Source organism: Myotis nattereri (assembly GCF_964212035.1).
Source record: "Myotis nattereri genome assembly, chromosome: 16".
Taxonomy (NCBI): domain Eukaryota; kingdom Metazoa; phylum Chordata; class Mammalia; order Chiroptera; family Vespertilionidae; genus Myotis; species Myotis nattereri.
In genome coordinates, this window is record NC_138091.1 from 5,651,836 (window position 1) to 5,667,270 (window position 15,435).

At 55.3% G+C, this 15,435-nt stretch overlaps 1 protein-coding gene across 1 annotated transcript; it reads left to right on the forward strand.

Annotated features, from left to right (window-relative positions):
* Positions 1–1,269: 1,269 nt before the first annotated feature.
* LOC308532868 (leucine-rich repeat-containing protein 75A-like) lies at positions 1,270–12,629 on the forward strand (the record flags this gene model as incomplete). The annotated part of the gene is made up of 3 exons (XM_081110526.1): positions 1,270–1,395; positions 9,672–9,787; positions 12,089–12,629. The coding sequence occupies exons 1-3, from the start codon at positions 1,276–1,278 to the stop codon at positions 12,627–12,629; spliced, it is 777 nt and encodes a 258-aa protein (XP_080966652.1). The 5' UTR covers positions 1,270–1,275.
* Positions 12,630–15,435: the final 2,806 nt, after the last annotated feature.

The window sequence follows — 15,435 nt, forward strand, 5'->3', positions numbered from 1 at the left end:
GGAAGGCACAAAGTTTAGTCCAGCACTAGAGCAGAAAACCATGTTTCTGCTTCGAAGCATTTTACTCCATTTCAAGCTCCCGCCACCTTGGCTGGTGGGAAATTCAAGTGTGGTTATCCGCCCTTTCCTGGGGATTGTGCAAGAGTTTGGGGTCTCACACAAACAGAACACTTGGAGCAGGGCTACTGGGTCCCGCTCCAGTCCCAGCGCTGAGGCCTCGTGCTGGTGGGCAGGGGTCTGCAGGGCCTCCCAACAGGGCACTCATGTGTGGGGACCCCCCCCCCCGCCGCCAGATCCTTGTCCCTCCTCAGGCTTAGGGAACCCCTGTCCCATGTCCCAGTGGGTTTTCTTGTTGTTGAAAGTATTACATATGTCCCCTTTTCCCCCCATTGACCCTTTCTAACCTGCCCCCACTCCCCCCGCCCCAGGCTTTTACACACTATTGTCTGTGTCCATGGGCCATGCATATGTGCACACAAGGTCTTTGGTTGATCTCTCCCCACCCACCCACCCTCCTCCGTCTTCCCTCTGAGGTTCAACATCTGTTCGTGCTGCTATGACTCTGGATCTGTTTTGTTCATCAGTTTATTTTGTTCATTAGATTCCACATAGGAGTGAGATCATGTTGTCCCTGTGGTCTCTGCCACTGTTCCCACCCCACTCCGTGTCCTTTGCACCAGGCTCCCTCCTCTCCCCTTAGGAGGAGCCACGTGACAGCCTCTCTTTGGGAGTCCTGGTGGGGCCTTCCTCCTGAGGCTTGGCAGCTTCTCCCTTAACCCTGCAACTCAGCACCCCTCCCTCCAAGGCACAGGGACCCCGAGGTCAGGTCACCTGCAGAGGAAGCAGTCAAAACGGCCTCAGCAGCAAGAAAAAGACAAACATCAGGGCATGGTCCTGTCTCCCGGCTGGGGCGCTTTCCAGGCTGCCGTCTGCCAGGTCTGTGGGATGCAGAAGCAGCCGGGCGCCTGGCCCGCAGGCCTCGGCCTCATCCTCGTCCTCGGGGAACCTGAGAGGTGGCAGAGGGGGCTGTCTTGGGAGAGGGCCATAAACTGGAAGGCCAGGCTGCAGGCTTGCCTGGTTCCCTGGGACGCCCTCTAGGTGCTTCCTGGAAGGTTAGGAAGCCTCTGGGGAGGGGTGTCCTCCCTTGCCGGGGCCCTGCTGTGTGGGAGGCTGAGTTGCCTCCAGGGGGTCGCTCTGGGTGTTTGGGTGGGATTTGAGGGTGCGGCAGGACCGCCCCTGACCTCTGCGCACCCTTCGTCCTTGCAGGACCTGGGCATGGAGTCGACCTCGCTAGATGACGTGCTGTACCGCTACGCCAGCTTCCGGAACCTGGTGGACCCCATCACCCACGACCTCATCATCAGCCTGGCTCGCTACATCCACTGCCCCAAGCCGGTAGGCGGCTGTGTCTACACCAGCTGGGGCCGGGGGTGGGGGTGAGGTGGCATCTTTCTGGTCAGAGCAGCTCCGTGCCCAACAAGGGCTGGTGGGTATACCCAGACCCAAGGAGGACAGGCCCCCACGTGCAGACACCAGGAGGGTAGAGGTGGGCCTGAGGCCTGGCGGTCCTGAGGCCCAGCGTCCATGGCTGAGGCTGCACCGTGGCACCGGCAGCACAAGTTTTGTTTGGCCGTAGGGTTTTAAATCTGGATTTATTGCCAAAGTTTAAAAATTCAAGTATTTCTCACAATCCCTATGTTCAGCTGCCCTTGAAAATGGGGAGCTCGGGCAGCACGAAGCCCGCGTTTCGATGAGCAGCCACCCGCGATGGGCCAGGGGCCCCTGTTCCGTCAGCGGCGGCGGCTGTGCCCGGCACAGACTGCAGGCACAGAGGTGGCAGGAGACAGGGCTGACTCCGCCCTCTCCTTGCCCCCAAGCCGTGGACACTGGTGCAGACTGTCCACCGAGGGGGCTTTTTCTTGTTTGTTTGTACAGAGGTGCCACCTAATCTGGCGGTGGCCCTGCATGGCCTCAGGCCCCACCCCAGGTGCCCTCCTCCTGAGCTGAGTGTCATTGTACACCCACCACCCTCCTCATGCCCACTCACGCCTGGCCCGGGCGCTGCTCAGCCTCTTCTGGGTGGGAGGGTCTGTCCCTCTTCCTGCTGGGACACTGGCGGCTCACACAGACCTGCCCAGGGGACCTGGGCCGGGGTGGGGGGTGGGGGATGCACACTCCCTGCCTTGGCGTCTCTCTTGTCTCAGTTCTTTCTCTTCCATCCCCCACTTCCAGCAGCTTCCAAAAGAAGCGCTTTCGCTGTGGCAGGGATGGAAGTCCTCATGCAGCTTGTGCTGTGATTTAAATAAAACCAGACTCCTCCCCTGGCCCTGCCCCCTCCACCTGCCAACTCTGCTCCAGCCCTGGGCCCCGCTCGGCCCGCCCCCCAACCCCACCCCGTGCCCAGATCCCCTCCTTCCTGAGGAGCTTGGCTGCTACCCTGACCTCACCTGCCGCCTGTCTCACTTCCCTCCTCCAGACTCTGGTGGGGCCTTCCTCCTGGGGCCTGGCAGCTTCTCCCTTTACCCCACAACCCAACCCCTCCCTCCAAGGCAAAGGGACCCTGAGCTCAGGCCACCCACAGAGGAAGCAGTAAAAATGGCCTCAGAAGCAAGAAAAAGGCAAATCAGAGCAGGGTCCTGTCTCCTGGCTGGGGCATCACCAGGCTGCCCTCTGCCAGGTCTGTGGAATGGAGAAGCAGCTGGGCGCCTGGTTCACAAGACGCCCCTCAGAGACCTTTGATCGGCCTGCCGCTCCCTGGTCTACCGAGCAGCCCCGTCTCACGCCCTGTTCATCTCCTTATTTTTTTCATTTCACTCGCTGGTCTCCAAAATTATCTTGCTTTTTTTTTGTTGGTTAATGTAGCGTCTGCTTTCCCCACGAGGACACAGACTCCACAAGGGGCAAGGACAGCTCTGCCGGTCACGGTCACGTCTGCACCAAGCAGAGCCGGCGTGAAGCAGGAGACCCTTCCCATTGTGAACTTGTAAGAGAGATTATTAGGGGGCGGGGCAGGATAGCGGAAATGAACGGGACATTGAGGCCCCAAAGACCAGCAGCATGAGGTCATTGCCGGGGCCACGGTGGAAGCTGCGTTGTTGCTGAAGTGGATGAGATTGCCTCTTCCAGGCCCGGGTGTGTGCTATTGCCTAACAAATCGCCCCGCGGCTCAGGGCGTACAACGCAGACATTGCTGTCCAGGCTCTGTGGGGCAGGCATCCCAGCAGCTCAGCTGGCTGGTCCTGGCTTAGAGTCTCCAGACACTGGCCAAGGCTGAGTATCTGGAGGCTTGACAGAGGTGGGCACCCGCCCCCAGGGTGGGGCGTCGGTGGTGGTTGGCAGGAGGCCAGGGTGCCTTGCCGCGGGGCCTCTCCATAGGCGCCCCTGAGTGTCCCCACGGCATAGCAGCGGCTACACCCAGAGCGGGCAGCCCAGGAGGAAGCGAGGCAGACGCACAGTACCCTTTATGACCTAGCTGCCAGCGCTAGCATGTTCTGCTGCTTGCCCAGGTCAGCCCTGAGACAGTGAGGCCGGAGACCGGGCGAGGTCACAGGAGTCGAGAACCCCCAGGGCCGTCCTGGAGGCTGACGCATGAGGGGAGTGAAAGAGAAACGCCTGACCGCTCCTGCTGCCCCCTGACCTCTCCCACAGGCTCCGGTTCGTTTCATGCAGCTGGGAGCCCTGGGCCAGAGGGCTGGGTGATGCCCAGCCTTCAGAGCACATGGAAGGACAGAGAATGGACTGGGGAGAGGGAGCAAACAGGAAACCCAGCACAGGGTCTCCAGCTTGATATTTGATAAATGGATGAATTTATGAATGGATGTAGACGCCTTTGGGCATAACTCAGTGGAGAGCTCTGTGTGTTTGCCTGGGGGCAGGGTGTCCAGGTGGGTGTTGCTGTCTGACAGTGGAGCCATGGGGCCTTGTCCAAGCACTGGGGCCCTCCAGGAGGGGGTGCAGGAATACCCTGAATAGCGTTCCGGACAGGTCAGAGTCCCTCAAACATTCTTCTCCAGGGCCCCCTGTCCCCCACCACCCTGCGGTGCCGACTCTCCCCTGACTTGCCCCAGCCCCTCTCCTGCCTTCTCCTTGGAGCTTCCAGTGTGGCTAGGACTCACCTGCAAGTACCTGAAGCCCACTCAGCTGCCTCAAGCGAGGGAGAGGATTTACCCTGACACTGAGGGGCCTTGTGGGGGCTAAAGGCAGCCAAGCTTGAAGGAGGGACTAGAGCTACAAACTGCAGAATTCTCCCCTCTGCTACCTCCCAGACCCACCCACTCTTCCCTGGCTCTTTCCCAGGACAGGGGGCCAAGCCCATGGCTTCTGATTCACACCTCTGTCCAGCCCTGAAGAGTCAGTATCCAGGGAAAGGGCTGATTGGCTGGGCTCTGCCAGGGCCCGCTTCTGGGCCAATCAGCTGTAGCTTGGGCGTGGCATGTGGTTGCAGAAGGGCTGCTGGGGTGCATGCTGTAAAGGGAAAGTCTCCAGCCTGGGTGCGCAGGGCGCAGGGATCTCTGATGCATGACATGTGCTGCTTACTGTCAGAGCCCCAGGCTACACAGGGGGTGGGAGCTGCTCTGCACTTCAGAGGCATTTGACCCCCCGCCCCCCCAAAAAGCCAACACGGCACTTTCTCCTTCTTTCCCTCCTCCCTCCCCTTCCATCCCTTCCTTCCCCACCTCAAGCTCTGGCTCCACCTCTGGGGCAGTCCTGCTTTGTCCCGTTCTCCACTGGAGGAAGGCCTGGAGGGGGCTGTCGAAAAGCAGTGGAGTGAAGGGAAATTAGAGGGGGCTGCTTCAGTCTTTTCTGGGTGTAAATGAAGGAAAGGCCTCTCCAGGAGGGCATTGCAAAGCACAGGGCCTGCTGGCAGCTGGGAGCCCAGCTCAGAGCCTGCGCGGTCTGGAGGTCTGGGTCCCGACTCCATCTCACACGTTGTGTGGCTTGCCAGTCTGTCCACCTTCTTGATGCCCCAGGGTCCTCATTTGCAAAGTGGAGATACTGAAGCCCTGTTTCCTAGGACTGTTGTGAGTTACAGGGGTGTGATGAGTTCACGCAGGCAATGTAGAGGCAATGCCTGGCATTGCCAAGAAATGTTAGCTGTTGTTTCTTTAGTCCTGACAAGTTTGTTTAGTCCAGACTTCTGTGAGGACATAGCTTACATTTGTCTCTAGTCGCTCAGTGAGGTGACTGTGTCTGCTGTCCCCATTGAATGGAACAGGAACCCTCCTCCAGTCTCCCAGGCCAGCAGCTGGTGCCTTGCCCTGGGCACAGCTGTCCCCTTGTGGCAGTGCCGCGTACTGGCGCTGCTTTGTCTCCTCTCTTCCTCCTATCAGGGCCCAGTTGTCCTGATTTTGGAATCCTTGGGAAGTGGTTGGAGGAGGAGCTGGAGCGGAGGGGCTTGGTTCTCAGCTTTGACTTTATAGAGAAAAAGAGCGAAATATCGATTTGTTGTTCCACTTATTTATGCATTCACCAGTTGGTTCTCGTATGTGCCCTGACCGGGGATCAAACCCACAACCTTGGTGTATGGGGATGATTCTCCAACCAACTCAGTTACCCAACCAGGGCCAGTTCTCAGCTTTGGAGCAGGCGTTGGGAGCCTGGCAACATTCTGGCCTGGGGTCCAGGAGATATCTGGGCAGATCCTGCCTGAAACAGTGCTCTCCACCTCGGCAGCACATGGGGTCACCTGGGAAGCTTTTAAAAACCCCGCAACTGAACTGTTCACCCATTGCTGGGTGCTGCCCTGGTGACCCCAGGGTACGAGAGTCCTCGGTAAAGAACTGGGGCTCTAGAGCACCATATCCGTTGTCCCCTCCCTTCTCCCTTCTCCCTTTGGCCCCCAAGTTGGTCTTCACCATGCCAGCCTCTTCTAGAGCCTTCACTGGCCAAAGCCTCCTTGCCGACCTTCTCCTGGTGCCCATGGCTCCCCTCTTGCTTCTCTGACTGGCCTTCTCCGTCCCTCCGTGTCCAGTATGTCTCTGCCCCTTCGATGCTGCAGCTGTTCCCCCTGCCTTCCCCTCGGCTCATTTCCTGGCCACGGGTTTTCACCAGATGCCGATGGACGTGTCCAGCCTGGGCCTGTCTTGGGCCCAGCCCCCTAAGTTCATCACATCTCCCAGCAGGAAACAAGCCGGACATTCCCATCCTGCTTTTCACCTGGTTCTTATCCAGAGCCTCTTGCCTTCTACCACGGTCCCAAGGCCAAAGCCAAGACCCCTCCTCACCCTCCCTGCCCATCCCCTCCATCCGGTGCATGGTCAGTCGAGTGTGGTGGCCTCTATCACTTTCAGCCATTTCCATGGGCCCAGTAGGGGGCCCCAAAGCACACATACGCAGATGGCCCGGGCCTGAGTCACCCTGTCTGCCTCCAGTCCACCCCTTTCTCCGTCCCCCGTCCGAGGGACAGTCCTAGAATGCGAATGTGGTACTGTCTGCCCCTGCAGGGATTCCTCTGGTCCCCATGGTGGAGCCCTGCCTGCTGCAGCATCATTGTTTCCCAACACACACCCTATGTCCAGACTCAGCAAGAAATGAAGTCTGGGAACCTAGGGGTTGTGAATGCATTTTCCCGGAGTGACAGGTGACATCTGTTTCTCTCACAGGCAGCCTTAGGCATGTGGAAGAGGTGAGGTTGTGGAGAACCAGAGACCAGAGGTTTCCTTTAAACCAGTTTCATTCCGCCTCGGGCCTGCCTCTGTCTGCTGATTCCTGTGCACATGTTCGTCTCTTCGGACACTCAGCTCCCCTCTTCCCACTCCTCTGTCTCTTGTCTCCCTCCCTCAGAGTCTCCTTCTCTTGCCTTTTCATCAGCCTTGGCCCTCTGAGCCCCAGTTTCCTCCTCTGTAAAATGGGGATAATGAAAGCGTTTACTTCACCAGCATGTTGTGGGAATTCCATAAAGCCCTAGTGCAATGTCTGTGTGCACTAATGCAGGTTGCAGACAACAGTGGCTTGGGCCAAGGTGGTAGTTGCGGAAGGAGCAAGAAATCAGGCTCCAGATTGCCACCTGTCCCCACACCTGTAACACCCTCCACACCCCCAAGCCCTGGACAAGTGTTGTCACTAATCCATCTGCTCTTAAAAGCCAGCTCAAATCTGATCCTGGGCAGAAGTACCCTTCCTTCTTTACCCTGACGAAGTTCTGTGTGTTTGTGCCAATTTTACAATACAGCACATTATACAGCAATATATATATATATTGCTGCTGTTGTTGTTGTTAATCCAAACCCGAGGATATATTTTCCATTGGTTTTTAGAGAGAGTAGAAGGCAAGGAGGAGGAAGAGGGAGAGAAACATCCATGTGAGAGACAGACACATCGATTGGTTGCCTCCTGCACGCTCCCCAACCGGAGCCGGGGATAGAACCTGCAACCCATGTATGTGCCCTTGACAAGGAATCAAACCTGTGACCCTTCAGTCTGAGAGTTGACTACGGAGCAACCGGCCAGGGTTACCCCACAGTATTGATTCAGCGAGCATTCCTGGAGAGCATACTGTGTGCCCAGCTACATTCAGAGCACTTTACAAGTAGGAACTCATTTCATCCCCTCTGAGGTTGGTACTATTATCCCTGTACAGGTGAGGATCAGAGGCACAGAGGTCAAGGGATTTTCCCAAGTCACATAGGAGATGACAAAGCAAGGATTTGAATCCACACTTTGGTGTCACATTCATTCTCTTAATGACTCAATGTGCTGCTCCTCTGTTAGCAGAGTGAGGATGATCTATACTAATAAAAGGTTAATATGCTAATTAAGGTGGATATCTTCTGGACATTCATTTGGACAAAGCCACAGCGGCTGCAAGGCCTGAGACTCATGGCAGCCGTGGCCTCATGGCAGCCGTAGGCTCAAGCAGCTGTGAACCCCGGCAGCTGCAAGGCCCGGGCTCAAGCAGCTGTGAACCCTGGCAGCTGCAAGGCCCGGGCTCAAGCAGCTGTGAACCCCGGCAGCTGCAAGGCCCGGGCTCAAGCCTTGCAACCATCGCGGTTAGCAGTGGCAGCAGCAGTGGGGTGATGGGGGCAGTGCCTTCCTCTGATCAGCCAGTCTCCTCCTGAAGAGGGAGGCCTGACTGTGGCTTAGGCCCACTTCCTGCGGGGAGTGGGCCTAAGCCGTCAGTAGGACATCCCCTGAGGGCACCCAGAGTATGAGAGAGGCAGGCCAGGCTGAGGGCCCCCCTCCCCTCCCAGTCCCCCAGTGCATGAGTTTTTGGGAACCAGGCCCCTAGTAATGATAAGAACCAAGCTGGCTTTTACCGAGGGCTCACTCTGCCGGGCGCGCTGCTGAGCCCTGGACACCGGTTACCAGCTACACCTCCCCACACCCACATTGCTGTCACAGGTGGGTCTCATCCCAGCCCTGGCACGCTGGCCCTGGGTCGTCTGGTGGGAGCGCACACTCTCAGCAACTCTCCCAGGGCTCAGTGACTGTTGATTTGACTTTCCTTGGGATGGAGTTGGAGTCTCTCTGGTATCTCTCTGCTGCCACCTTTAACCCAGGGTATCCGAGAGCTAGGGCTGCCATGAAAAAACCACCACTTAAACCACAGGAACTTACTTCTCCCAGTTCTGGAGGCCGGAAGTCCAAGTTCAAGGTGTCTTCGGATTCACTTCCTCTGAGGCCTCTCTCCGTGGCTTGCAGATGGCCATCTTCACAAGGTCTTCCCTCAGTACACGTCTGCATCCTAATCTCTTAAGAGGACACCAGCCACTGGATTAGGGCCCACCCACATGCCCTCATTTTACCTTAATTACTCTTTAAAGGCCCTATCTCCAAATGCAGTCACATTCTGAGGTATTAAAAATTGATGGTGGTGGTGGTGGCGGGGGGAGGGGGGGTCACCAGTGTGGCTCAGTTGGCTGAGCATCGTCCTGTCCTGTGCACCAGGAGGTTGATGGTTCGATTCTCAGTCAGAGCACATACCTGGGTTGTGGGCTTGATCCCCAGGTGGAGGCGTGTAGGAGGCAGCCGATCAATGATTCTCTCTCATCATTGATGTTTCTATCTCTCTCCCTCTCCTTTCCTCTCTGAAATCAATAAAAACATATTTAAAAAAAAAAGAATTTTGGACACAATTCTGATCATAACCCCAGCGTCTCAAACTCAAATGCTGATGGGCCAGACAGGTAACAGATGAATGAACTGGGCTGTGAAAGACGTGGCTCCTTCGTTCTGCTATTTTCCCACTTTGGACCTGGGTAAGAGACATGGTGACAACGTCTCACTCTCCTCTGTCCCGTGTGAAATGCAGAGCAAGAGCGTTTGTTCATGGCTGCGTCCTCAGCTCTGAGGACAAGTGTCTGGCACCAGGTGCTTGGTAAGTATTTGTTGAACCAGTGAACGAGCAGAATGGCCCTGAGTGTAGGGGGGGCGGCTGGGACCACAGAGAGTCCTGCTAAGGGATCAGCTGGCAACTCACCCCAATGAGTTGTCAGATCACCTGGAATCCCGACTTTTATATAAAGCTCCAGTTTTTCAATCATAGCAACTAATTCGCAAAAACTGAAACCATCATGCAGATCGTTTTAACCACTGCTGTCTGCGAAGGGCACCCACCTTGAGCCAGCGGGTCGGCGCCCCAGCTCAGCCTGGGTGCCATGCTCTTCCTGCAGGGACAGGAAGCTGGAGGGGGGCCAGGCTCTCACACACACACCCTGTGGTTGCCTCTGCAGGAGGGCGATGCCCTAGGCGCCATGGAGAAGCTGTGCCGGCAGCTGACATACCATCTCAGCCCCCACTCCCAGTGGAGGCGGCACCGGGGGCTGGTGAAGAGGAAGCCACAGGCCTGGTGAGTCATGGTCACCTGAGGGGGGTCTGCCCAGGCTCCTTCTACAAGGGCAGCCCAGAGACGGTCTGTGTCAGGCTGGGTGTATGACATGACACAACACCCCTCCCAGGAGAGTGGGGTGAAGGGAAGAGCTGGAAGTCTGCCCGGAGCTGGTGAGAGTGAGAGAATTCAGGGTGGGCATTCCGGGTGGCAGGAGCCATGAGAGGCCCTGGAGGCAGGGCCCTGGTCTGTGGGGTAGGAGCTGGGGATGTGGGCCCATCCCAATGGATGGGTGGCGGGGGGGTGGTGGTGGTGGTGGTGGTGCATGAGTTTCTAATTCCTGGTGCAGTGAACGTGGGCACGCGCACTCACTGAACCCCAGTGCCTCCTGGTTATCCCCCCGGGAGGCCCAGACCCCAGCACATCCCTGGTTCATGCAGCAGTGAGAACCCTCAGGGGCTTTGTGGCCCCTGAGACTGGGGGGAGGAGGCCACATGGGACACAGAACCTGTGGCCATGGCAGGAAGTGGATGCAAGGGAGCCTGGAAGGAAGACTTCCTGGGGGAGGACATGAACATTCCCAAGGCTGCCGTGGGCTCACCCTCCAGTCCTGCGGCTGGGGGAGGAAGGCCTGCCCCTCCCTGAGAAAAATGGGGCTACTTTCCCTTCCAGACAACCCCACCCCCAAGCTGGGAGAGGAAGTGAGGCTTCCACTGGCTGAGGGCAGGGGCCATATATGCAGACAGAGCAGGATGGGAGAATCCCTGGGACGTGGAATGCCAGGAGGACACTTGGTGAGCTAGTTGTTTATGTTTGAAAAGCTGGCAATGTGAGCTCTGTTGGAATCCAGGGGCCTCTTCTGTCTCGCCACCCGCCCCCCCCGACCCTGCGCATGCTCAGTCCATTCTTCATTCAGCTCTGCGCCTCTAAGGCGGCTTCTGGTCAAATTGAGTGAAATGCAAGCAGGGCCTTATGTGATGGGTCCCCAGCCCCTCACTTTCTCCCTCCCACTCTCCTGTGCCCCCTGCCACACTCTCCTTGCTGGTTCAGACACCAAGCTCTTTCCAACCTCAGGGCCTTTGCACTGCACTCCCTCTGCTGAAACTCACCAACCCTCTCGATGGCCTGCTTTCTCCTTGCTCGTCAGCTCAAATGTTACCTCCTCAAAGAAGCCTTCCTGAGTAGCCATGCCCACCCACCCTACACCCCAGGCTACTCTCTCACTTGACTCTCAGGTTGTCTTGTTTGCTGTCCAGCCGCTCTTCGGCAGAGTGAAAACAGGAGTCTTGTCCATCTTGTTCACCACTATGGCCTTGGTGCCTAGGGCAGTGCCTGGCACCTAGCAGCTTAACAAACACTTGAAGGACTGACCAAGGTAGGGGCTATTACTGTTGCCGTTTGACTGGCCACGATCAGCTGGCTGAGAAGTGGCAGGGCCAGATTCACACCCAGGCTCAGGCTGTTAACCACCCACTTCCCATTTCCCTGCTGTCATAGGCCTGCTTTATTCATAACAGTAATGAGAATTACAGCCAACACTAAATCACCCTAAACGAGTGCTGGCAGTGTTCCTGGCCCTTAGCTGTCATGCCTGGAGAGCTTCACCTTCAAACTCCCGGGGGCTCTGCAAGATGAGCACACTGAGGTGGCCTTTCAGCTTCAGGAGGTCCCGAGCATAGAGGATAGGGGTTCGCCTGCTCAGGCTGCTGCAAGGGGCCGGGGAAGAAAGAGCAATGGCAGAAGGCAGGGAGTGGAGAGCACTTGGCCACCAGGGTCAGCAGCTCCCACCGGCTGGCAGCCCCTGTCTGCTGTCTTGCGGGAATCTCCCTAAGGATCCCCATCTGGTGGGGAAGATGGCCTTAACACAGGAAGTGCTCAGGTGATTAACAGTGTCAGCAGCAAGTATTTATTCATCACCCAAGCGAGGCACTGTTTTAAATGCTTTGCATTTATTGTCTTCACGTAACAACCCTGTAGCACTCACTCAGCTAGCTCCATTTTTTCAGAAAATAACTGAGGACGGAAAGGTTAAGGACCTACTAAGTAAAGGTCACACGGAGTAGGAAGGAGTAAGATGCAAACCCAGGCACCGTGGCTGGAGTGGCCCCTTAGTCACTGCAGAAGCACCTGGGCTTTCCCTTGTGGTCCCTCGGCTCTGGCCAGCGGGGCCCAGCCAGGCCGAGATGCGGGGTAGTGCCGGGGACTAGGGTCAGTTCCCTCCCATCCCTGGAGCAGAGGCTGGCTCTGTGGTGCCGTCCCTGCTGCCCTGGGAGAGAGCCCTGCCCCATCACCTGAACCCTGCTTGTCCCTTCTCCCCTTCAGCCTCAAGGCCGTCCTGGCTGGAAGCCCTCTGGACAACACGGTAGACCTGTCGGGCATCCCACTGACCTCGCGTGACCTGGAGCGGGTGAGCAGCTACCTGCAGCGCTGTGGGGAGCAGGTGGACAGTGTGGAGCTGGGCTTCACGGGCCTCACAGATGACATGGTCCTCCAGCTGCTGCCGGCACTCAGCACGCTGCCCCGCCTCACCACGCTGGCCCTCAACGGCAACCGGCTGACCCGAGCGCTGCTGCGTGACCTCACCGACACCCTTAAGGACCCCAGCAAGTTTCCCAGTGTCACGTGGATTGATCTGGGCAACAACGTGGACATCTTCTCCTTGCCCCAGCCCTTCCTGCTCAGCCTGCGCAAGCGCTCCCCGAAGCAGGGCCACCTCCCCACCATCTTGGAGCTGGGCGAGAGCCCAGGCTGTGTAGAGGAGGCTTGGGATGGAACAGTGGGCCAGGAGGACCCAGCAGGGGACTGTGTGGCCTCCCCCAAAGACCACGAGGGCAGGGAAACTGCAGGTCCAGCTCAGACGTGACATGGAAGTGGGGGCCTCACCAGGTAGTCCTTGTGGGGTATGATGGCTGAGGCAGAGTCACAACTACCCGAGCAGCCCCCCATGGGAAGCCAGATCACAGAATCTGGGAAAAGTTAACACTTCTCACGGGTCCATCGTACCCCTCATCCATCTCCGTTATCTTTGTTTGGCTCCTGAGAGGTCATCCCTGGCTCAAGAGTCAGTCCTCGGCCTCCCCACTTACAGGTTGGGGTGCTGGAAGCGTGAGCTGTAAGTGTAGTTGAGGCCTACATCCAACCTGGGACTTTCCAATTTTACTTCACAGTTGTCCTGTTCAGGACAGCACACTCCAGCCAGATGCTAAATGTGCTCAAGGCAGGTTGGCATCTCGGTACCCTATCTGCTGAGTGGCCTTCAGGGTAGGGAGACTGGGCTCCTGGCTGCCAGATTCCAGGAGCAGTCGCCCTTGGGACTGAAGGTTGCCTACCTCCTCCTTGTGAACCCCTGGGCTCCTTGTAACCAACTTCTAGTCTCAGCCCTTAACCCCATGATTCCAGCAGCCTGGCCATGGAACCAGCCACCAGCCTTCAATGTAGAACATCCTAAGGTATCGGGAGCAGATGGAAGAGCCCACTGAGAAACCCCACACACACCCCCAAAGACAGACTTTACCATGGTGGTTCCAGTGTTGCCATTAAGGACCTTTCCCAGTACTGTCTCTGAATGTTGTCCTTAACTCAGCACATCCCCAAAAGCTATCATGGGAGGCTCTTTTCAAACACCCAGGGCAGAAATGCAGATCTGGTCCCTCCAAAGACAGCCTTGATAGGGAAAACGAGGTTCCCCAAAGCAAGTTTCCATCCACCCTTAACCAAGGCCCACCAAGCTTTTAAGAATCCTTTCTAAATATAAGCAGCAAGTCCTGGCAACCCATCTTGAGCCAGAGTCATTTCAAGTGCCCAATGCTGATTACTTCAGGCCATCAGAGGACTAGCAAGTGCAGCCCCACAGGCTAGTAGGCAAAATTCCAACCCAGGAAGGCAGCATGGGGGCAGGCACAGAGCACTTCAGGAGTTACTAGGAGGGCCAGGCAAAGGACAGCGCCGAGGAAGTAGGGACTGGACTCAGTGTATGGATGCTTAGATGCTCTGGGACTTTTAGCCTCTAAGACAAGAGAAGAGCTTACACCACAGGGAAGTTGAGAGCCTGCACTGCTAACATTTCCCAGCAGTGACCAAGTTTAACTTTCTTTTTTATTTTTTTAATTAAATCTTTATTGTTCAGATTATTACTTTTGTTCCTCTTTTTCCACCCCATAACTCCCCTCCTCCCAGTTCCCGCCCCACCCTCCGCCCTCACTCCCCACCCACTGTCCTCATCCGTAGGTGCACGATATTTGTCCAGTCTCTTCCCGCATCTCCCACACCCCTTTCCCCTCCAAGAATAGTCAGTCCATTCCCTTGCTATGTCCCTGATTCTATTATGATCACCAGATTATTTATTCACTTGATTCTTAGATTCACTTGTTGATAGATGCATGTTTGTTGTTCATAATTTGTATCTTTACCTTTTTCTTCTTCTTCCTCTTCTTAAAGGATACCTTTCAGCATTTCCTATAATACTGGTTTGGTGGTGATGAACTCCTTTAGCTTTTCCTTATCTGTGAAGCTCTTTATCTGACCTTCAGTTCTGAATGATAGCTTTGCTGGATAAAGTAATCTTGGTTGTAGGTTCTTGGTATTCATCACTTTGAATATTTCTTGCCACTCCCTTCTGGCATGCAAAGTTTCTGTTGAGAAATCAGCTGACAGTTGTATGGGTATTCCCTTGTAGGTAACTGAGTTTCTTTCTCTTGCTGCTTTTAAGATTCTCTCTTTGTCTTTTGCTCTTGGCATTTTAATGATGATGTGTCTTGGTGTGGTCCTCTTTGGATTCCTTTTGTTTGGGGTTCTCTGTGCTTCCTGGAGTTGTAAGTCTATTTCTTTCACCAGGTAGGGGAAGTTTTCTGTCAGTATTTCTTCAAATAGGTTTTCAATATCTTGCTCTCTCTCATCTTCTGGCACCCCTATAATTCTGATGTTGGTACGCTTGAAGCTGTCCCAGAGGCTCCTTACACTATCTTCGTATTTTCGGATTCTTTTTTCATTTTGCTTTTCTGGTTGGGTGTTTTTTGCTTCTTCGCATTTCAAATCTTTGCCTTGATTCTTGCGCTCCTCTGGTCTGCTGTTGGGAGTCTGTATAGTATTCGTTATTTCAGTCCCTGTATGCTTAATTTCTAGTTGGTTCTTTATCAGAACATCGAGGGTCTCACTAGATTTCTTGAGGATCTCACTACATTTATCGACGGCTTCTAGACAGTTCTTAAGAGACCTTAAAAGTGTGGTTCTGAACTCAATATCCTCCATTGACAGTTTTGTCCTGTTTCTTTGTCTCCGCATTTTATTACGCTTTCTTGGTGCACCCCCTAGTGGTCTTTGTGTGCAGTCTTGTTGTAGTTAAGCCTTGATTGTTGTCGGCAATCTAACTTTCTTGAAATACACATTTTAAGAACCAATACCAAAGACCATCCTTTATTGTTTATGGTAATTACATGGATATTAATTTCAGGAGGAAGTTTCCAGCTTAAAGAACTTGGACCCTTGCCTAATATAACAAATACTAAAATGTACATAAGCTCCTTTTGAGTGAGGGACAATACTAGAAAACTCATGAATGTAATGACTCCAAGTGCTAGTCCTACAAAAAGGTGGCCAAAATCCATTTCTTGGCCCTCATTGGTAAGACTGGCCTCTGATACTTAGCACAAAGTGAGGCTTTTAAAAAATAT